General features: G+C 39.7%; 1 protein-coding gene across 3 annotated transcripts in view; it reads left to right on the forward strand.

The window, feature by feature from the left end:
• Positions 1 to 5,703: 5,703 nt before the first annotated feature.
• SAV1 (salvador family WW domain containing protein 1) overlaps positions 5,704 to 22,805 on the forward strand; it is a 63,556-nt gene continuing 46,454 nt past the window's right edge. The window contains exons 1-2 of one of the 3 annotated variants that reach the window (XM_021004653.2): positions 5,704 to 6,171; positions 14,913 to 15,356. In XM_021004653.2, coding sequence (XP_020860312.1) covers positions 5,889 to 6,171; positions 14,913 to 15,356 — 727 coding nt within the window. In that variant the 5' untranslated portion in view covers positions 5,704 to 5,888. The remainder of the gene's footprint in view (positions 6,172 to 14,912; positions 15,357 to 22,805) is intronic. The other 2 variants (XM_021004652.2, XM_021004654.2) reach the window with 2 other exon arrangements.

Genomic DNA, 22,805 nt, shown 5'->3' on the forward strand with positions numbered 1-22,805 from the left:
CTTTTGGAGGGACTGAACAGCCCTTAGTGCCTTGGTGCTGAATTTCTCTCTATAGTTTTGTTAGCATCCCTATGGGAACTGGTCATCAATTGCTTTCTTACTAATCACATATCTTTTAGGAACCACATCCATAAACATAGGGTCTAGCAGGTAGAAGGGAAGGGAGACTGCATAAATTCAATCTATCAAACCCAATTTCCTTTAGGAACTTCACCCCCTCTTTGTCGTCTTTATGAGGCCTATTGCAAACAACTCCCCATCTTAGCCACCTAAAAAGGAAGAAAGAACATTCCCTGTCTGAGGTGCTAATAAATTTAGTTGACTCAGTAAAACTAGGTTCTTAGAGAGGTTCCCCCAGGCTATGAAAGTTGCAGGGAACACAGAAGGGTCCTTGCAGACAGCATCATTTACTTCTTTAGACCATGTCCTCAAGAGCATCCAAGGATAAAGGAGAAAGAGAAGTCAATGTGTTGTTGAAAAGGGGGAAAGAAAAGGGAGTTGGCAGGCAAGTTGGAGAGAAATGGAGCTCTTGATGGAATGGAAGTGGGTGGGAAGCTAGATATACACAAGCCACATACAAAGCAGACATGAGGTAACCTTGGATGGGAAGCAACAACTTTCTGTAGGCCTCTGAGGTTTTTTTCAGCTGAATCTTGAAGGAAACCAGGGATTCCAATAGATGATATCTTGAATTTTTGTGTATCTGGTCTTCTAAGCATGGGACATTTTGTATGCTGTTGAATATGTAGGAGATTTGACTCAGGTTGTTGGAAGGAATGCTTGATGCTGAGTACCTGTACTAGAGATAAAGCTGGTGCCAGAACCTTTTTTGGGAAAAGATTTGTGGTTCCAGACAATCCTTGGGCAAGATGTATTGAAGAGCTGTAGACATATAGGGAAAGCTGGCTCACCAATATGTCCTGACTTCAGGTATGCCTCCCTGTTGCTGTTGCTGTCCACACAGCACTACAGGCCCTTCCAGCCTCCTCTGTCTCTTGAAGTCTGTCCAAGTTCATGTTCGTGGTTCCATGAAACTATCTATCCATCTCCTCCTTTGCAGTCTCCGTTTCCTTTCAATCTTTTCCATATGTGTCCAAAGTATTTAAACTTCAGCTGCAGTATTTGACCTTCTAATAAACAGTCTGAATTAATAGGAAAGATTGAAGGCAAAAGTAAAAAGGGACAACAGTTAATTGACATTGGGCTTTCTGTCTTGTTTCGAGCTATCTCATTACTGAATAGTTCATTCTTTGATATGTTCTAATCTGTATAATTTCTTTGATTTTTGAGTGGTTTGAAATGGTTTTACTTGCTGTGTTTTCCATTTGTGGTGGTATTTTGTTTAGCCAGTGTTTGGTGGGAAGGACCTATAAAAACATATTTAAAAACTTCCTTTTGATTTCTTCTATAAATATTAGAAACATGTATTTCTCTAGTCTCAAAAACTCTTTCCAGACTTGTCCCTTTAGGAAGGTGGGTTAGGTCAATATTAAAAGGCCTTTCTTCAAGAATAGAATAAATGGGAGGGCAGGATAGGATTAAGGGAAATAGAGTTAGTTTTTCACAATATGTCTACTATGGACGTGTTTTGCATAACTGCACATGTACAACGTATATTGAGTTGCTTGCCTTTTCAATGAGGGTGGGTGGGGAGGGAGGAAGAGAGAAAATTTGAAACCTAAAGTTTTAAAAACATATGTTTAAAAAAAATGTTTTCACATGCTACTGGGAAATAAGAAATACAGGAAATGGGGTACAGAAGTCTATTGTGCCCTACAGGAAAATAGAAGGGGAAGGGGATAAGAGAAGGGGAGAGAGATAGAAGAGAGGACAGACTAGGGGAAGGGATATTCAGAATGCATGCCATCTTGGGGTGGGAGGATGGGGTATAAATTTAGAATTCAAAAACTTGTGGGAGTGAATGTTGAAAGCTAAAAATAAATAAATTTATATTAAAAAAAAAAGAAAATGCTCCACAACCAAATAAAGAACTATGGAGTCTGAATATAGATCGAAGCATAAAAAAAAAAAAGCCTTTCTTCAGGAAACTGGATCAAAAGTGGAAAATAAATTTTGAACAAAGAGTACCTCTTATTAAGATCATCAACAGAGTGGTGGGTGACATCCTTGGGAAATACTCTCTTTTTCATTAAGAGAGAAGTATCTTTTGTTATTCAGAAAGGATTATGATTTCAGAAAGGAGATCCTTTCAGACTTTGAGGGGAATGGTCCAGGAAGGAATTGAATGGTTCTAGTTGAAGATTAAGTGACTAATGTTAGAGACCATTGTTCTGGAATGTCATACCAAAATTACTTTAACAGATTATGATTGTTCTTCAAGATTCTTATAAATATTACTGAAAATTATTTTGGGGCATAAAGATGTCCTGAGGCATAGGGAATGAAGCCAGTTTGGACATTTCTTTCTCTAAGCTGTATAAGCTTATATATAAAATTATATGAAATTGTTTCTGGCAGACTTGTGTCTAAAATACAGAATATGGTATTACTTTTTTTTTTCTTTGACAGCACCACACTGTTTTGAATGAGGGCTATTCTCACCTTTAAGGGTTATCAGGAGATAGAGAACATTATGAAATGCAAAATAGATAATTTTGATTACCTTAAATTGAAAAGGTTTTGAGCAAACAAAGCCAACTGAGATTAGAAGGGAAGCAGAAAGGTGGGAAATAATTTTTACAACCAGTGTCTCTGATAAAGGTCTCATTTCTAAAATATAGAGAGAACCGCCAAATTTATAAGAATACAAGTCATTCCCCAACTGATAACTGGTCAAAGGATATGAACAAGCAGTTTTCAGAGGAAGAAATTAAAGCTATCTATAGCCATGTGAAAAAACGCTTGAAATCTCTATTGATTAGAGAAATGCAAATCAAAACAACTCTGAGGTACCACATCACACCTATCGGACTGACTAATATGACAGAAAAGGAAAATGATCAATGTTGGTGAAGATGTGGGAAAAGTGGAACACTAATGCATTGTTGGTGGAGTTGTGAACTGATCCAACCATTCTGGAGAGCAGTATGGACCTATGCCCAAAGGGCTATAAAACTGTTCATACCTTTTGATCCAGCAGTACCACTTCTAAGTCTATATCCCAAAGAGATCATACAAATGGGAAAATGACCCACATGTACAAAAATTTTTATAGTGGCTCTTTTTGTGATGGCAAAGAATTAGAAATTGAGGGGATGCCCATCAGTTGGGGAATAGCTGAACAGGCTGTGGTATATAATGTAATGGAATAATATTGTATTATAAGAAATGATGAGCATGTGGACTTCAGAAAAACTTAGAAAGACCTATATGAATTGATGCTGAGTGAAGTGAGCAGAACCAGGAGAACATTGTACACAATAACAGCCACATTGTACATTGACAAACTTTGAAAGACTTAGCTCTTCTTAGCCATGCAAGGATTTAAGACAGCTCCAAAAGACTCATGATGGAAAATGCTGTCCACATCCTTGAAAAGAACTATGGGGTGTGAATGCAGATCGAAGCATACTAATTGCTCTCTCTCTTTCTCTCTCTCTCTTTTTTTTTTGCTGTTGCTGTTTTCCAGTTTCTTGTGGTTTCTCCCATTGGTTCTAATTCTTTTTTACAACATGACTAACGTGAAAATACGTTTAATATGAACGTACATAGAGAGCCTATATCAGATTGCATGCTGTCTCGGGGTGAGGGGCAAGGAGAGATGGAGAGAAAATTTGGAACTCAAAATCTTATGGAAGCGAATGTTGAAAACTAAAAAAGATCTGGCTTTCCTTCTGAACTATACTTGTACACTTAGACTACAGATATTTGAGAAGGCAGATAGATGTACTTATATCCTGATAACCCTCTTGGAGACAGGCAAGGGAAAGTGCAAGAGTGCAGTCACGGCCCTTCTCTGTCCTTCAGGTAGGACTCAGTCTCCCTTGAAGAGAAGTAGGCCAGATTTTTGAGAAATCTATCCATACCACCAATGAGTCATGTCTATACAACTATTACATTTTCACATGACAACTGCACAAACTAAGTATACTGGGCATATTGATTTGAAGAAGACAGTATATTTTCAACAAAGCTTTGTAAAAGAATTTCAGTGATCAGACTGCATCCTGGACTCTTGGATTCATTATTATCTTTCCCACAAAAATCCTCTATTTCTCCTACTTTCCCTATTACTGTGGAGTGTACCGCCATCCTCCTAGTCAACTCAGGCTCAAAATTTAGATGTTATTCTTGACTGCTCACTCTCTCTATAAGCAATCAGTTGCCAAGACCTATCAATTCTACTGCGACAACATCTCATATATCCCCCTTCTCTTCTCTGAAACTGCCACCACCCTGGTTCAGGCCCTTGCCACTTCTCCACTCTCCTCTTGAGAGAGAATGTTCTGGTCCGTCTCCATGCCATGAGTCTCTCCCTATTATTCTCTACTCAGATGTTATAGTGATCTTCCACATTGTCTACTCAATAAACTCCAGTGGCTCCCTGTGGCCTTCTACTAGGATCAAATTGAAAATCTTTTTTGGCTTTTAAAGCTGTTCATAACCTCTGATTTTTTCAGTCTGCTTACACCTTGCTTATCCCTGCCCCTAAATGCTCTGATCCAGTGACATTACCCTTCTAGCTGTTCCTCAAGTAAGAAACTAGATCTTTTGACCATGCTTTTTTTTTTTTCCTTTTTGGTAGGACAAGGTGAAGTAGGGTCGAGTCACTTGCCCACAATCACCCAGCTGGTAAGTGTCAAGTATCTGATTTGAACTTAGTTCCTCCTGATTCCACTTTGCCAGCTAGCTGCCCCATTACCCATGCATTTTTACTGGCTACCTTCTCATTAGGCAAATAGGTGGTGCAGTGGATAGAGTACTGGGCCTAGAATCAGACAGGACCAGAGTTCATAATCCAGCCTAAGACACTTAAATGTGTGACACTGGGCAAGTCGCTTAACCCTGCTTGCCTCAGTTTCCTCATCTGTAAAATGAGCTGGAGAAGGAAATGGCAAACCATTCCAGGATCTGTGCTAAGAAAACCCCAAATGGAGTTAGGAAGGGTTGGACAAATCTCAGCTAAAATTCCACTTTCTGCAAGGAGCCCTTCCCACTTCTCTTAATGCTAATACCTTCCTTCTAATACTATCTATAATTTATACTGTACAGGTGTTGTTTATACATAGTTGTTTTGTCCCCCTATAGACTGTGAGCTCCTTGAAAGCAGGACCTGATTATTTTAAATGTTATTTTATATCACTGTGGCAATTTTCAAATTTGCATTTACTATTTTAATTACAATCATGTGACAGGTGATTTTGTTTTTCCATATTTTCTTTAAGAATAAATGTTTTCTTTTCCTACTTTCTATTTCATTTGTATGCCAGGAAGGGAATTATTTTCACTTTTGCATATCAATACAAATTCGGGGTACAGATTTTTAACTGATTCTCTCCCCTTCTCCTCCTCTCTTGCTGGGCGGGGGCTGAACTCGGTTTCGGCTGCTCTGGATATAGATCTTGTGAATGGAGTCTAATGAAGACTTTCCCCCTCTTCCTTCCCATCTTCAAGTACCCTTGAAAAAAAAAAAAAAGAAAAGGGCCCGGCTTCCTTGTGAGACTCGGTAGGAGCGGCCGAGCCAACCTCCCCAAGCTCGTGAGGGCTTTCCCTGCGCTAGTCTTTAGCTAGAGGTGCTAGAGAACAGGCGGAAGAGGGCACGTGCTGCGTAGACTGCCCCAGAATCCCCTGCAGCCTCTGGGAGAGACTGCGGGAGCAGGAGGCCGCGGCGAGTCCGGTGCCGGGGCGCAGGCCGAGCCGCTGTGGATCATGGCTCAGCTTCGAGCAGGAGCGCGCAGCGGGGCCCACACACGTAGCACCCCCGTAACATGCAGCAGCCTCCCCGGAGGAGCCGGGACTTTGCAGCGGCGGGCGACTGCAGCTCGCAAGAAGCTGTGAGGGAAGTGCGCTGCGGCGGGCGGAGAGCGGGGCGCGGCGGACGGAGAGCGGGGCCCGGCGCCCTGGCCGAGTCCGATCGGCCTGGGAAGCTTCCGGCGGCCCCGGGCCGTTCCGGCGACATGTTGTCCCGAAAGAAGACGAAGAACGAAGTGTCCAAACCGGCCGAGGTGCAGGGGAAGTACGTGAAGAAGGAGACGTCGCCGCTGCTGCGGAGTGAGTCCCTGGAGCAGGAGGGGGGCAGGGGTGTGGCGGCGGCGGGGAGAAGCTCCGAGCCCCCCGGCGAAGCGAGGGCGGTGTTCGGCCGGCCCGCGGCGCCGTCTGGGCCTAAAGCTCGGGGTCCCGAGGCTCGGCTTCTGGCCGCGGCGCCGCCGGGGAGGGTGAGGACGAGCGCGGAGAGCGGCGTGTGGACGAGGACGGAGGCGGCTCGGGCGACTTTGCGGCCTGCGAGCCGGGGCTGCGGGCTGCGGGCTGCGGGCGGGAAGGGAAGGGAACGAGCCGGTGCGAGAGCGGCCGAAACCTCAGCCGGGGTGGATCCCGCACTTTGGGCCAGAACGGACAGGCCTTCCTGTCACTCTGGGATGTGCCTGCACCCTGCCCAGTGTCTTCTTGACTGACGTTACTTCCAAGAGCCACAGTTTTAAATTATGGTTACTTTTTGGGCTTCTTTTGCTTGCATTCCTTTTCCAAAAATTAACCCAAAACTTAGTGCCTGTGAGAAGAGAATCAAAATCTTCCCTCTGGGACAGAGTACCGTGTCACCCTCTCATGTTGGCGTTGTTTTCTCTTACAATAAAAGAGTTAAGGTAATAATGTAAATTATGATTCTTCAGGGAGTTAGCCATCCCAAAGTTTAAAGTGTAAGTGTTTGGAAACGGGTTTCAGTTTTTAGTTAAACAGCAAGCGTTTATTAAAGGCCTACTATGTGCTGGAGAAAAATGAATCGGCATGTGCTTTCAAGGAGCTTAAGTTTTATAGGGAAACAGTATATCAACTTATATATAAAATTTTTTAGCAAAGGCATTAGCAGATGGAGAGGGATGATACAAGAGGTGTCATTTGAACAGACTTTTGAAGGAAGTTAAGGATTCTAAGGCGTAGAAGAGGAGGGAGGGAATTCAAAGCATGGGAGGACAGTGCAAAAGCGCAGAGACAGATGACATTCTGGCTGTGCCAGTTTGGATCATAGAATGTGTAAGTAAATAAATGGAAAAGCATTTGTCGAGGGCTTACATACTGTGCTGGGGCTACAACTATGAAAGTGAGACATTTCTATGCACATATTAAGTGCCTGTTCAGTTGTAGCAGACTCTTTGTGACCCTGGTTGGGGTTTTCTTGGCAAAGATAGTGAAGTGGTTTGCCATTTCCTTTTCATGTGAGGAAACTCAGGCAAACAGAGAGTTAAGTGACTTCCCCAGGATCACACAACTAGTAAGTGTCCGAGGCCAAATTTGAACTCAGGTCTTCCTGATTCCAGGCCCAGTGCTCTATTCACTGCACCACCTAGCAGCCCCTATTCAGTGCCTGCAGTGTGCCAGGCACTGTGCTAAGCGCTGGGGATGACAGTTCCTGCCTTCAAAGGAGGTCACAATCTAATGGGGGAGACAACATATGGACAGCCATGTACAAACAAGATATATACAAGATAAATAGTAAATCATCACAGAAGAGACTAGCATTAAGAGGGATTGGGGGGGAAGGGAAGGCAAGGGAAAGGGAATAAACATTTATGTAGCACCTATATAACACCTGCTCAGGGCCAAGCACTATGCTAAGCTCTTTATGAACATTAAGTTTATTTAATTGGGATTAGAAAAGCTTTTTGTATAAGGTGAGATGTTAGCTTGAGGAAGGCGTAGAAGCCAAGAGGTGAAGGTGAAGAGGGGATGCAATTCCATGCATGACGGATGGTTAGTGAAATGCCGAGAATGTTCATGGACAACAAGGAAGCCTGTGTCCCTGGATGAAAAAAAAGTTTGAGGGTGATAGGGATGGGGAGATTGGGTTATAAAGAGCTTTGAACAATAGAGGATTTTATATTTGTTCCTGTAGGTGATAGGGAGCCACTGGAGTTTGAGGATAGGGGTGACGTGATTGGACCTGCACTTTAGGAAAATGAGTTTGGTAGCCGAGTTTCCATTCCAGATGGCCTGTCGTAGGGAGACTCGTGGCAGGCAGACCAACTTGTTGTCAAGATGAAATTGGTAGGTCTTGGCAACAGATAGGTGGTGAGAGATAGTGAGGATGACACCTACACTGTGGAGCTTGGGGGACTTGGGAGGATGGCGATGCCCTCTGCAGTAATAGGTTAAGTTAGGAATGGGGAGCACAGATTTGGGGGGGATAATGAGTTCAGTTTTGGACATGTTGAATTTAAGATGTCTATAGGATATCTATATGTGTAGTAGGCATTTGGAAATGGGAGACTGGAGCCCCGCAGGGAAGTTAGGGTTGGATAAGGAGGGTGACCAACTGTGTCAGAGATTTCAGAGAGGTCCAGAAGTCTGAGGATTGAGACGAGGCCGTTGGATTTGGCTGTTAGAGCATCATTTTTGACTTTGATGAGAGCAATTTTGGTGGAATAATTAGGTCAGAAGAAGGCAGATTGTCAGGAGTTAAGAAGATAGAGGGAAAGGAAGTGGAAGCATCTGTTATATTCCTTTTTGTTTGTTTATTTTGTTTTAGGCGATTGGGGTTAAGTGACTTGCCCAGGGTCAGGCAGCTAGTAAGTGTCAAATGTTTGGTCTGAGACCGGATTGGAACTGAGGTCCTCCTGACTTCAGGGCTGGTGCTCCATCCACTGTGCCACCTAGCTGCCCCAGCATCTGTTATATTCTGCCTTCTCGAGAAATTTAGCCACAAAAGACTAAAGTGATGTGGGATGAGAATTAGTGGAGAGGGAAGGATCAAGTTAGAGTTTTTTGAGGATGAGGAGATATAATCATGTGTTTCAGGCAGGAGGGAAGTAGCCAGTGGACAGGGAGAGATTGTATTTAAGTGAGAGAATTGGCATGATAGAGGAGATAGCATAGAATGGGATCACTTACGCAGATGTGGGGGTTTGCCTTGGCAAGGAGAAGGGCCACTTCATTTGAGAGGTGAAGGAGGAAATAGCAGTTGGCATCAGAGTGATATAAGATGAGGAGGAGAGGATAAGAGTGAATAGGCTCAATTTTTTTTTTCCAGTAAAATATAAGGCAAGGTTCTTAATCTGAGCAGGTAGGGGGAGGAGGTACAAGGGGGAGGCTTGAAGTGGGATGAAGAGGCTTGTAATAGCATTTGTTGAGAATGAGATAATGAATTAATTGGGAGTTATAGAGGGATTGCCTAGCAACAATAAGAACACAGTTCTTGTTATGTAACAAGTTTGTAGTGGACTCATTCAGAACAGTTGTGTGATTTTTTCTCCTTTATTCAACATTTGTGTAATGATACACATTGGGAATGTGGAGTGATAGGAGACTGAGTCTTGGCACGGCCTAATTGGCCTTATGATAAGGGTACAAGGCACTTAAGAGAAGAGGACATTATAGAGTTGAACTGGGAAAGGAAGCTGTCGCAGAGGTGATGGCCTGAAGTATGACGACCTTTGTGTGTGGCTTAAGTGGGGTGGAGGAGTAGGACATGGGACGTGAATAGATTGAGAAATTGCAGTATTACTATATTTGAGGGAAAGTATATATATGATGAGATCCCGTGGTATGAGGGTAAGAGTTGGAAAGAAAAGCTTCTGAGCCAGGTACTGAACTCATTGAGGAAGGATGGGGAGTGTACTGAGGGTCTATGGACAACAGCTACCAGGATTTTGATTGGGTTAGGCTTAGGGTTAGGGTTAGCATGGACCTCAGAGGAGGAGAGTTTACTGATTGATGGTAGTAGGAGGAAGAACCTGGAAGTAATAGTAGGTAATAAGGAGTATTCTAGTTCTTCCTCCACGAATCTAGGGGAATGTGTGGAAAGTTCGTCTTGGTCTGGAGTGGGGGGGGGAGGGCCGGAGCCAGATCTCAATGAGAGCTAGAAGATAGCAGTGGGAAAGCAAAAGATTTAAGATGAAAGCAAGTTTGTTGCATTACAGAGGGCACAGTGGAATGTATGTTTGATTGGGATTTGGGGAGTGGGGATTGAGGAGAATGGGAATAAAGAATTGGGGGATTGGGTTTTGTGTGATACCAACAGAATCAGTAAGATGTATAAAGTGTCACCAGATTTTTGTTAAGTCATTAAGTGTAAAATTTAGAGAGATTCTCAAAGTCAGTAGTATCATGACCTAAGGGGAGTTGTTTCAGATCTTTGGGCAAGTCAGAGGAGGGAGCGAGATCTTGGAGTGTAAGTAGTGGTGATACACTCCTTCCCTAAGGCAGGGGAACAGGCTGGAAACTTGAGTCCTCTCCCCACTCCTCGGTAGTAGGAGGCAGTACCAGCCTTCAAGGATCTTGCTTTCTAATAAGGGAAGCAATATGTATGACAGTACTGGACGGGGAAGGGAATTTTTGGTGTGGGGAATTGTATGAACAGTGAGTATTGACATATCCTTTTCAGAAGCAGAGATAACATTGCTTTAATAACTGTCCGAAGCATGAAGTAGAAAGGGGCAGGGGTTGGCTGTCTGGGCAGATGGCAAGATAGTCTGGTTGGATGTTGCAGCATGGTATGCAGGCTGCTAGATGTGGTAGGGTAGGTGAATTTGCCAAGCAGGAGATTTTGTATTTCATCCCAGAGGTTGTAAAAAATCACTGGAACTTTTTGAACAAGGGGAAGAAAAGGTCAGACCTGTGCTTCATGAATATAATTTTGTCATTTGTGTGGAGGATGAATTAGAGTGGGAAGAGACTTGAGTCAGACCAATTGGAAGGCTGTTTCATTAGTGGTGGGTGGTGAGGGCCAGAACTAAGCAGATGGCCAAGTGAATAGGGACGGGGTAGGTAAGAGAGGTTTTGGGGAGTAAGAATTGATAAAATTTGGCAACTGATGGGGAATTAGAGTTGAAAAGTCATATGGTTTGTGCTAATAATACTATGGCTTCCCTGCTATAATTTATAGTAACTTTCCCTTAGCATGGATGTTTAATTCTGTGTTTCTGTAGATCACATTTAAGGTTTATAAAGCCCCCACAGTAAGCTTGTGAAGTAGATAGTGTAGTTATTATTATGATCTTTTACAAGTGAGGAAACCAAGAGAAGCTTAGTGATTTGCTCATTATTACACAGCTAATAAATATCCACTATGGTTTGAACCCAAGGCTCTTAGCTTAAGATCCATTGCTTTTCTGACATCTCTCGCCAGAGAGATTAAAGCCTTCCCATTGGACATATACGATTGTTTCTAAGCAGTTGCCATCAACAACAGTAATGTTCTTATCACAAAGCAGAGAAAAACTACAAAATCATTTTTATTGGGACTTTACTACTGAGATTTTGATTGATGAGGAAATGACCATTCTAGAATTAAGAGAGTCAGAATAGCCTATGTGGTTTCCATCTGGCATTTGAACAATTCCTACAAAGTTTTGGGAGTTTTTAGTTATGTTATTTTTTCCCCTGCTTCCTTCATCCTACATCCCCTTTTAATTACAACTTATTCACTTAGCAAATTTGAATGTATTTTTGAATGTCAAAATATTTCTGTGAAGCACATAAACCAGCAGATATTTTTTATACTTGTCCAAATTTTCCATAAGTCTTATTTTCTAGGGTCATTGCAATAAGTGTATCTGATAAAAGGGGGTGTTAGGAGTCTGAGGATTAATACTATTGTTGGGACTTGCTTTTAAAACTGTTTTGTAGCTTTTCATAGCTGTATATTTTTTCAAGCCCCTGAGTGCACAAACCAGTCTAATTTCAATAATTAATTATGGTTTATTACATAATAAGTATGTATATTATTTAAGAATATATGAAATAATGAACTGTATCATATAATTAATCAACTACTTATACTGTTACAATTAGGTTTGATTTTTCATTTACTGCTCCACAATGGGGAGAAGTAGGAGACGTAAAATTAGGATCATTGGGAAGAAATTCCATTAGGGAATATTAAAAAAAAAAAAGCTTTTCAGTTATTAGAGCTATCCAGTAGTGAAATGGGCAGCCACATTAGTAAGTTTCCTAACACTGAAACTCTTCAAGCAGAGGCTGGCTGACTACTTGAGTACTTCAGAGTAGATAAATTTCCTACTCTGTGTAGAATATTTAATTTCTGTGACTTATTTTCTGTGATGTCCTCATCACCCACGGAGGCCCAATTTTAAACCAATTGTAGCCTGTTAATCTGATGTTAAGATCCATTTTGTAAGCTTAATAATTCTAGTGAGTTCTAAGAGTCACTTTTCCCAAAAGTGAGCAGAAATTTAGCTTTCAGTTAACAGTGATTTCTGAACTTTAAAAAAATTCTATTCAGTACAGATGACTTTGTGAAAGTCATTGTTCTCATTACATTTGTGTTGAACTGTAATTTTCTTTCTATCAGGGCACTGTTTCAGATTCCATTTTTGAGTTCAATATTTAATAACAGTTTGATTTTTCATTTTTACAAAGGTACTACAGATCTTTGTGAATCAAATGCACTTTTGTATCACCTTTTGCCTGCTCCTGTCTTTTACACTGGTATTTTAAAAAATCACCTTCATCAAAAGATGGAGGAGAAATAGGTTAGATTGCTATTTGTATGAAAATGATCAGTAAGTGGTTTTGGTGCACAGTAAGCTTGAGTCGGCATTATAGTGTGTTATTTTTTATTTCTATCCCAAGTGCCTAACGTTCCTGCCTGGCACATTAGCTACTTAATAAATGCTTATTGGTCGATGGTCATTTTTGTTCTGTCTTTTCTAGTACAAAGGTCATTTCTCATGACAGATGAAAAACACAGAATTAAAATAAAAACTGAGCAGCTCTGATTTTCTCTCAACAGCTATACTTATTCCATTTACTTACAGCAGCAATTCTATGTTTATTTTGATCCTCCTATCTTCCCCAATATCTTTTTTTCCCTTGATTTTGCACAGGGTGGTAGGGCATTATCTACTCACTGTCTGGATCCCGCTAGTGATTGCCAAGAGAGCTTTTCTGTTTGTTATGTAAAACCAAGTTGGTTTACACTGGCCATCCCAGTCTCTCTTAGTTATACGGATTCCCCTTCCCTAGGGTTCTTTATATTGATACTGGACTTAGTGTAGATACCTAATCACCTTACTCCACTGTAGTTCAGAATTCCAGAGCTCAAGAGATCTATCAGCCTTCGCTGTAGCAGGTATTACGGATGTGTGCTACCACATCGGTCCACAGTATACCTTTTTTTTTTTCTTTTTGATGAGGCAGTTGGGGTTAAGTGACTTGCTCAGGATCACACAGCGAACACAGTATAACTTTTAAAAAACTTTGTTATCCTTAACTTTCCTCACTAGCTGGAACTCCTTTTTTATTTTAGTATTCTTAACACCATTCATTTTTATATCATATTTTTTACTGATGTCATTTGTTTTTATATTACCCTCATTTCAAAATCTATTCTTCCTCACTCTGGTATTTATCTTGTCAGCCTTTTTAATAAAGATTTAAAAGTAAAGAGGGTTAAAAGAAAGTTCATCAAAACCAACACATCAACGATGTTTGTTTGTATCCAGGCTCCTACCTCTACAAAGAGGTATGGAAAATACATTTTCTCGCTCTTTTCCAGGGAGAAATTTGATTATTTTAAGTATGTAGTGTTCCTGATGATCTTTTATCAAATGAGGTAATATTTGAAACTATGTGAATTTTGCTATTATTTTATTAGCTATTATTATTATTAGCTATTATTTTAATGTCCTTTTCAGTTCTAAATCTATGATCTTCTGAATCTAATTGTAAAGTCTTACACTCGGGTTAAAAAAAATCACTTCACAAATATAAGTTGGGAAGACAGAGTTAGGCAGAAGTTAGAAAAATATCTAGGCATTTTAGTGGGCTACACAGCCAATATGAGTCAGTAGTGTGATAGGGAAGCCAAAAGAACTGATGCAGTTTTAGGTTGCATTGAAAGGCCTGGTTTCTTGAAACAAGTAGGTGATAGTCCCACTGTACTCTCCTCAATTCAATCCACTCTAGTATATTATGGTAAGTTCTGGATGCCTCAGTTTAGGAAGGTCATTATGAAGCTAGGCTTTAAAAATGTCAGGAGGATTATATAGCCAGAATTGTGATTGGTCATATTTAAGAAGAAGAAAATTAAGCAGGGAGGGACATGTTACCTGTTTTCAAATATTTGAAGAGCTATTAGGTGTAAGAAAAGTTAGAGTTATTCTGTTTGACCCTAGAAGGCAGAACTAGGGGCAGTGGATAGAAGTTTAAAAGTAGGGACTATTAGATTTTTTGGTCAGGAAGAATTTCCTTACAGTTAGGGCTATCTAAAGGTATGATGGGTCATCTTGGTTTTCCCTCATTGGAGGTCTTCCAGTAAAGTGTGGAACCACTTAGTAGGTTTTTACGATTCTTCTTTTTTGAGTCTTTGTTATGCCAAAGTGCTTTTCATTTCTGAAATTCTGTGATTCTTGACCCCAGAGGGTATAACTGGGACCAAGGGATGAGTAAGGAAAAATATTACTGGTAGGGCAGATTTTATCTTGTTATGTGGAAAAATTTTGTAACATTTAGAATTCTCCAAAACTGGGAATGGGCAGCTTCTGGAGATACTCAGTTACCTGTCACTGGAGCTGTTTCAAGCAAAGGTTGGTTGGTTACTTGCTAGGAATATTGTAGTGGTATTTCATGCTATCAGTAGGGGGTGGACTAAATGATTTCTGACGTCTTTTCCAATTCTTAGGAATCTGAGATTATAGTTTGACAGTACATCCAAAGTAAAATTAAAAAATTTTTAATATGCTAAAATAATACATTTGCTTTTGTGAATGAATTCAAATAGCCCTTGTCAAAACCCAGTCTTTCCATATTTTGAAGTAGTAATTTTGTTGTTATTACAGATCTTATGCCTTCATTCATCCGTCATGGTCCAACGATTCCAAGACGAACTGATATCTGTCTTCCAGATTCAAGCACTCATGCCTTTTCAGCTACTGGGGAAGGAGTGGTTTCCAGAAATCAGAGTTTTCTTAGAACTCCAATTCAGAGGCCACCTCATGAAATCATGAGGAGAGAAAGCAACAGACTATCTGCACCTTCCTACCTTGCAAGGAGTTTAGCAGATGTCCCTCGGGAATATGGTTCTTCTTCTCAGGGTTTTTTAATGGAGGCCAATGCTGCTGTTGAAAATGGTGACACTAGTTCCTCTTATTATTATTTGGATAATGTTTTCAATGGTCAGAGGAGGCAATCGCCTGGAGATCGTGTACATGAAGACTACAGATATGAATACAGCAATGATCTCTTCCAAAGAATTCCACACAGTCAGGGGAGGCATGTGTCAGGTGATTCAAAGTACAAATACTGCATGTGTTTTTATTCTGATTTGCCTGACAGTTTTCATTGTGGTAGATAACTTTGGTCTGGGCTCACTTGATAGGAACTTTGGAAACTAATAAGCACTCTTTAGGAGATCATCCTATTTAATCCTTCATTATGCTAATCATTATTCATTATTGCTTGTAATTAGACATTCTTCCTTATAGAGAAACAGAATGAAAGAAACCCAGTTTCATTTATTTTACTGTGACAAAACTTAGTATCACTGCTTTCCAACTTTTTGTCTCATGTATACAAATGAAGGCCTGGGAACGGGTCTCTAGTTAGATGAGCTGAGTACAGCTTTACGGTACTTCTGGTAGTCAGAGCTTTAGTTTTTCACCCTTTCTTCCTTTTCGTAACACTTCTCTCCTGTAAAGCCTGTCGATGCTTGATCACTTCTCTCCTTCAGCCTTTCCACCCCTGCTCTTTTATTTTGTTGGTGTGGGTACTTCTTTTTCTGACACGTGTAATCATAACCCCTCCCAGTTAGTGAATGGTTTTTAAGAGTTACTGAAAAATTCGTGACCATACTTAGAATAAGCTTTTAAACTCAAGTGAGGCCAGTCCAGTTTTTAGCACAGTGTTGGTATATAGTAGGTGCTTAATAAATGCTTGTTTACTGTACTCAGTCTTCAGACTACAGGCATTTTTTTCCTTGTTATCGAAGCCTTCCATTTTGGTAGGACATACTATCACTTCTTCTCTGCTGGCATGACTTTTAAGAACTCTGAGTCACTTCATGTCATGATGAGGTGTCACAGTAATTTTAGTGGGACTACATGTTAACTTAACCGTAATAGTGGATTATTTTCTCCCATGAGGTTTCTCGGTGTAGGCTTTGAAGCATGGAAATTTTAATTTTCAGAGATCCAGAAATCCAGTATTAGCAGCCTAATAGGAAGACTTGGCGATATTAATGCTTCCTGGTCTAGGCAATCAATCTTCTATCATTCTGTCTTTTCCTGTACATTTCTGCTTTTCAGCTTAGTCTTCCTCATTTTGACCTCCAGTCCCTCTACCCTTCTGTACTTTCCCATGCCATCATTTCTGCTCTGGTTATATTTTACTCCCTTCCCAGTCTTGACCCTTAGTAAATCAGTTGAACTCTGTACTATCCTCTGCTTTTGACTCACTGGCTCCTTTGTCCTAGTCCCACTCATATCTTGCATAGTTTCACTGTCCATTTCTTTTACTCATATGCTTTGGAATAGAGCTTGTCATTAAGCTCTGCTCACCTGTCTAATAGGAACTGAACCTTAACTGCATTCTTCTTGTTGACTAGTTGATCTTGTGCTCAGCAGGGCACCCAGAACTTCTGGTCGTTTAGGTCCATTCCCAACACAGCTTTTTCTAGCTTATTCTTTTGGCTGGAGCTTAGATTTTGTTTATTTAGTTTTTTTGTTTATTAGAATTTCTAATAAAAATTTATAATACAATTAAAATAAGTATTCTAATTTTCATTGTTAATCATAAAAAACTTTTCCTTATAACTTAACAGAATTAGAAATTGACAATTAAAAAATTAATTGCATTCATATTTTTATCAGAATTGGATTAACTCAGCATACCAGGGTATATGTACTTGGACAACTTTTCAGAGAAGGTTCTGTTTCCCATGTAGATAAAAATATGTTTTAGTTGATGAGACTGAAAGCTTACTGTCAAAATTTTCTCTTCTGAAACACAAGTAATTTACAATAATTTTTCCATTTCAACCTTTTACTTATCAATATTGCAGATACATAGATTTAGATGGATTGTTATTTTATCTCAAGACTACTAATTTTGAAATTTTAACTTAAGCACTTAAAATCACAACATGATTTTAAGAAAATCTTAGAATCATTATAAGAAAGTGTCTAACATAACAAAATCTTTGTCAAGATCACAAAATAAATTTTTATGATTAATAGGCACCCACACAAACATATACATAACCCCAAAATACACAGTTTTTAGAAATAAAACATACTCTGGCCACATTAGGGAAATCCCACTTCAGAGATGAATATATAGATAGTTATTTAACAGAGTAAAAATTAAGTTGGTCAGGTAGTTAAATAGCTTCTTATGATAAATTACCGACTGTACAGTTTCTGCTCCAAGACAGAGTTATAAAATACCTCCCTCATTTTTGGGAAATCAGTTAAGACATGAATGATGTGTCTGTCACCTAAGAAAGCAAAATAATTAAGAGGTTTAAGGGAGTTTCTATACTCTGTAATCTTTATTATTTTGGGAACTTAAGGTATTGTCAAGAGTGTCAGAAAAGGGGTTCTTATAATACTGGGTGTAAATATTCAAATATCTAATTTCCAATTTAACATTCTTAGTAAAGTACAGTTAGAGAAATTTCGTACATAAATACAGTTTTATTCCCAAATAATTTAATTTTTGTGTTTTAATACCCGTTTTAAAGATTTTTTTGAAAAAAATATTTGTAGTAATAAATCCAATCCCTCATTTTCTGTGACTGACCAAACCATAGAAAAGGACAACTACTGAAATCAAGATTCAAAGTCAATCCAAAAAAAAAAAGCAAACATAAAGTCAGTCAAATAGTTCCTCTTTCTAGCTTAAGGGGCATATATCTATGTCTATATAGCTATACTTTGCATGTGCATATGTAAAGATATCAGCTGGGTGGCGCAGTGGATGGAGTACTGGGCCTGGAATTAGGAAGATTCCTCTTCCTGACTTTAAATGTGGCCTCAGACACTTAATATCTATGTGGCCCTGGGCAATCCTGTTTGCCCAATTTTCCTGAACTGTAAAATGAGCTAGAGAAGGAAAGGACAAACCACTCCAGTATCTTTGCCAAGAAAATTCCAAATGGGAACATGTTAAGTCAGACATGACTGAAAAATGACTGAAGAACTCTGTGTGTGTTGTGTATATGTACACACACGTATGTATGTGTATATAAACTTGTACACGTGACACACTGCACATGTACCATATGTACACACATATGTATATGTATATACATATGCACACATACTCAAGGTAAACATTGCATTTTTTCTACAGAAAACACAGACTTTGATGTAAATGTTATCTTTTTTGGGGATACGTGCCAGGTATAATGTTCTCTGCTGAGCTATCTTACATAGTAAGTTTCTATTTTGTTTAATGAAGTGCTCAACATTTAACAGTTTGAACAATTGAATAACAGCTAATTTCATTTTTACACAGGCTGGGGAATATCTATCTATCTATCTTTTTTTTTCCCCTTTTGGTTAGAGCTTAGATTTTTGTTTTTTTCCCCCAGATTCTGTTAAGAGAAAAGGTAACTTTTTTTTTTTTTTGCTTTTTAGTGAGGCAGTTGGAGTTAAATGACTTGCCCAGGGTCACATAGCTAGTAAGTGTCAAGTGTCTGAGGCCAAATTTGAACTCAGGTCCTTCTGACTCCAAGGCCGGAACTCTATCTACTGTCACCTAGCTGTCCCTTAGAAATGGTAACATTTCTTCAGCTGTGCAGGGAGATGGGGCTGAAGTCAGTTTTCCTATAGACTCAGATGAAAAGAAAATGAGAATCATTTTAGAAGTGTCTTTGGGCAGCACGAATAACAGGTTGGTTATAGATGACTGTTATTCACACTGAGATGCTAAAAAAAAGTTCATGTCTCCAAATTTTGTTTAGAGAGTTTAACAATTAAGGGTGTGTGTGTGTGTGTGTGTGTGTTCAGGTGTGTCTGACTGTGACCCCATAGACCGTAGCATACCAGGTCCTTCTATCCTCTATTGTTTCTCAAGTCTGTCCAAGTTCATGTTCATTGTTTCCATGACACTGTATCCATCTCATCATCTGTTGACCCTTTTCCTTTTGCCTTCAGTCTTTCCCAATATTAAGGTCTTTTCCACTGAGTCCTGTTGATGGGGTGCTTGAGTGCTTATACTGGGGCCCCAGTTCCAAGACCATGTTTCTCCTTAGCCTCGGAAACACTATCCTTGGCAATTTCCCTCCAGCCCAAGGACACTGTGCCTAGCAATTACTGATGAGTGGGCCCCAGCAAGACATCTCTCCCTGGTACAGTACACAAAGTTGGGTGACAGCATGATGGGCTGTTCAGGCCCCAGCCCTAAGATCATGTCTCTGGAAGCCTCCCAATTCCTTAGTAAGCTCCTGTCTTGTGAGAAAATGTTCCCTTGTTGTAGAGCATTCTCTAATCAGGACAGAGAGAGAGGGATGGCTTATCTGGTCCAAGGAGTTGGGACTCCTCCTCCCTCCAGATTCCCAAGATCCTCTGACATCTCCCTCCATGTCTGGTATACTACCTACACTTTCCCATCTATAGCTCCCAAAGACACCTGGACTTTTAGATTACCTAATTAGTATCCCTGACATTGCTTTCCATATAAACCCTAGCTCCATCCTCAGTTTCTTGTAGGTGCCTTAAGAATCTTTGCCCACTGAAAAGCATAACAGTAAATCTTTGCCAGCTTGACTTAAAGAATGCTTGAGTCTGTGAATTCATTCCAGATGACCCCATCCTGTACTCTGGTTTTTGAGGGTCTCAACCTCTCAGGCAACAACACTGTGACCAAAGTATTTAAGCTTCAACTTCGGTATTTTGACCTTCCAGTGAATAATAACCTAAATTAATTTCTTTCAGTATTGATTGATTTGATCTGTTTGCTGTCCAAGGAACTCTCTTTTTCTTTTTTTTTTGGCTAGGCAATGGGGTTAAGTGACTTGCCCAGGGTCACACAGCTAGTAAGTGTCAAGTGTCTGAGGCTGGATTTGAACTCAGGTCCTCCTGACTATAGGGCCCATGCTCTATCCACTGTGCCACCTAGCTGCGTCTTGCCCCCAACCTCCCCAACTCCCCCAGGGGACTCTAGAAAGCCTTCTCTAGCACCAAAATTTGAAAGTGTCTGTTCTGCTACACTTAGCTTTACTTACAGTTCATCTTTCACAGCCATACATTATTACTGGAAAAACCACAGCTTTCACCATATGGACTCTAATTGGCAAGGTGATGTCTGCTTTTTAGTATGCCATGTAGATTTGCCATAGCTTTCTTTCCAAGAAGCAAGTTTGTTAGCAGTGTTTAAGGCCCACTTGACTTCATTCTCTAGAATGTCAGGCTCTAGATTGTGAAGGTAATAGAACCACTGGTTAATACATAAGACTTACTCTATTCCATTTTAAAGCATTTAATTCATCTTTTAATTTATCTTAGGATTTTTAAAAGTACAATATTTAGACTCCTGTCTCGTAGAAATTTCATTAAGCCTGTATCAATCTCAAGTTTTTTAGAGCCCTGGAACTTAAATACACATTTCAAAAGAGTAATTTTTAAAAATCAGAACTACCTTAAACTAGTTACTGTTGAGAAAGATCATCCTGCTTGAGTGAGTTCCACTGTCATGAACTGTCAAGCCTTTATATAGGCTGGAGTACCTTTTCCTGGGGTTGATAAAACCTTAGAACTTTGGTTACCCATTTTTATGTCAGTTAATATGGGATTATATATGGAAAGTCAAGAAATAGAGGATTAAAAAATCATGTTGCCTGGGCGAAAATTAGAAAGAAGTTCAAAGTTCAGTGCTGAGAATTGAAAGTGGAAACACTGTCTTAGAGAGGAGTCTTTATAAATTTAAAAAAAAAATAGGAAAGATGACATTTCCTTCCTATTAGGTTACAAGGTTCTACCATTTCCTCTTGCCTTCTAGCAAATGATCATAGTGGCTAGAGTTAGTATTAGATTAAGGATTAGATCTAGTCAGGCTTGTATTGCTAATAGAAGGGATATTATAGGTGTAACTTTTAAAAAAAGATGACATTCATTCTCATACCAGGAAGGGTGAATCATTTACAGTCTGTAATATATGATGTCACTTCACATAAGGAAGAGAATTCACACTTGGGTGTGAAACACTGAGGAGTTATGTTCCAATCTCAATTTGTTCAGTATCAGTGATAAATAAGAAAATTTGGGAAGAAAGATTCTTCTTTACTGGGGGAAGGAACATTCATTGACTCCACCTGTAGGAAAGCAGGCTAATCTCAATATCAAATAGATTCTCTTAAACCTCTGATAATTGGCCCAGTGAGGTACAGTGAAAAGTATTTATTAGAACCAGCGTCTTGGAAAAAACTCACCAAATTTCAATCATTACATGTATGTACAAATGGATGAATAGGCATGACAGATTGAACAGAATACTGCACCCTGGTTTGTATATAATAAAGTGCAAATGTTAAAACGGAACTTTTCAGTAGATGTATTTAAGAAAGCTGTAGGTACTTGGTTGAGACTGTTAATAATCTTATTTCGTAGCATTTAACAGCTTATTGATGCATTATAGGAAGAGTTAATAAAAATGTTAATTATCACAGATACCCAAAATAGATCATGGAACTAAAAGTCATTCAACTAATTAATGTATTAAAATTCAGCACTACTGTCTTCCTTGTTCTTAGCTCTCACTGCCACAGCTGTTTAGGGACATGCTTTCCCTTAGTCTGGATGATCAATTTTCAGGGAAGTTGTAGAGGGTATTCCTCACAGATATTTGTGCTAGATGGCTTCTGAGGTCCTTTCATACTAAAATTCTGCAAGAAAAGTCATGTATAGGCCCTATATTTTGCAGATAAGGAAGCATTTTAGGAAAAGTACCAGTCTCTGGTTTAATAGGCATTATGGAATAATGGAAAGAGTATTGAATTTGAAGTGAGAAGACCCGGTTTCACTTAATGCCTGTGTGATTTTGGGTCAAACTACTTAAATTCCCTTTGGCCTTAGTTTCTTTTCTTTTCTTTTTTTTTTTTGGTGAGGCAGTTGGAGTTAGGTGACTTGCCCAGAGTCACACAGCTAGTGAGTATTATGTGTCTTAGACTGGATTTGAACTCGTTCCTCCTAACTCCAGGGCTGGTGCTCTGTCCTCTGTGCCACCTAGCTGCCACCTGGCCTTAGTTTCCTTGCATTTTAACATGAAGGGGTTGACCAAAAGCTGACATCCATTTCAGCTCTAGATCTATGATTTAGATGATCTCTGATGCACCAGTTTAGTAATCTCTCAAAACAGGAAATAGGGTTAGTCTGACTCGATTGTAATGAAGTCACACTGTATCTTTATGATCATACTTCCTTTTCTAGGTATTTACTATCTCCTTAATGATCAGTTCTGAAGTTTTTCCAGGGATGAAGTCAAGCCCACTATCAAATATAGCTCATATTCTACTCTCTTTTTAAATCAAAATTTGGGTAGCATTTGCCCTCTTCTAGTTAGTTCTCTGGCGTCTTTCCCATTATTCAATATACCTTGCAGTTCTAGATCATATATATGTATATCTATATGTGTGTACATACGTATATATATACATATACATATACATATACACATACACATACACATACATACATATATACATGTGGCCTAGTACATGGTCAATTTAGTGTATG

This window comes from Phascolarctos cinereus, unplaced genomic scaffold (assembly GCF_003287225.1).
Source record: "Phascolarctos cinereus isolate Bilbo 61053 unplaced genomic scaffold, phaCin_HiC Scaffold_3;HRSCAF=262, whole genome shotgun sequence".
Lineage (NCBI taxonomy): Eukaryota > Metazoa > Chordata > Mammalia > Diprotodontia > Phascolarctidae > Phascolarctos > Phascolarctos cinereus.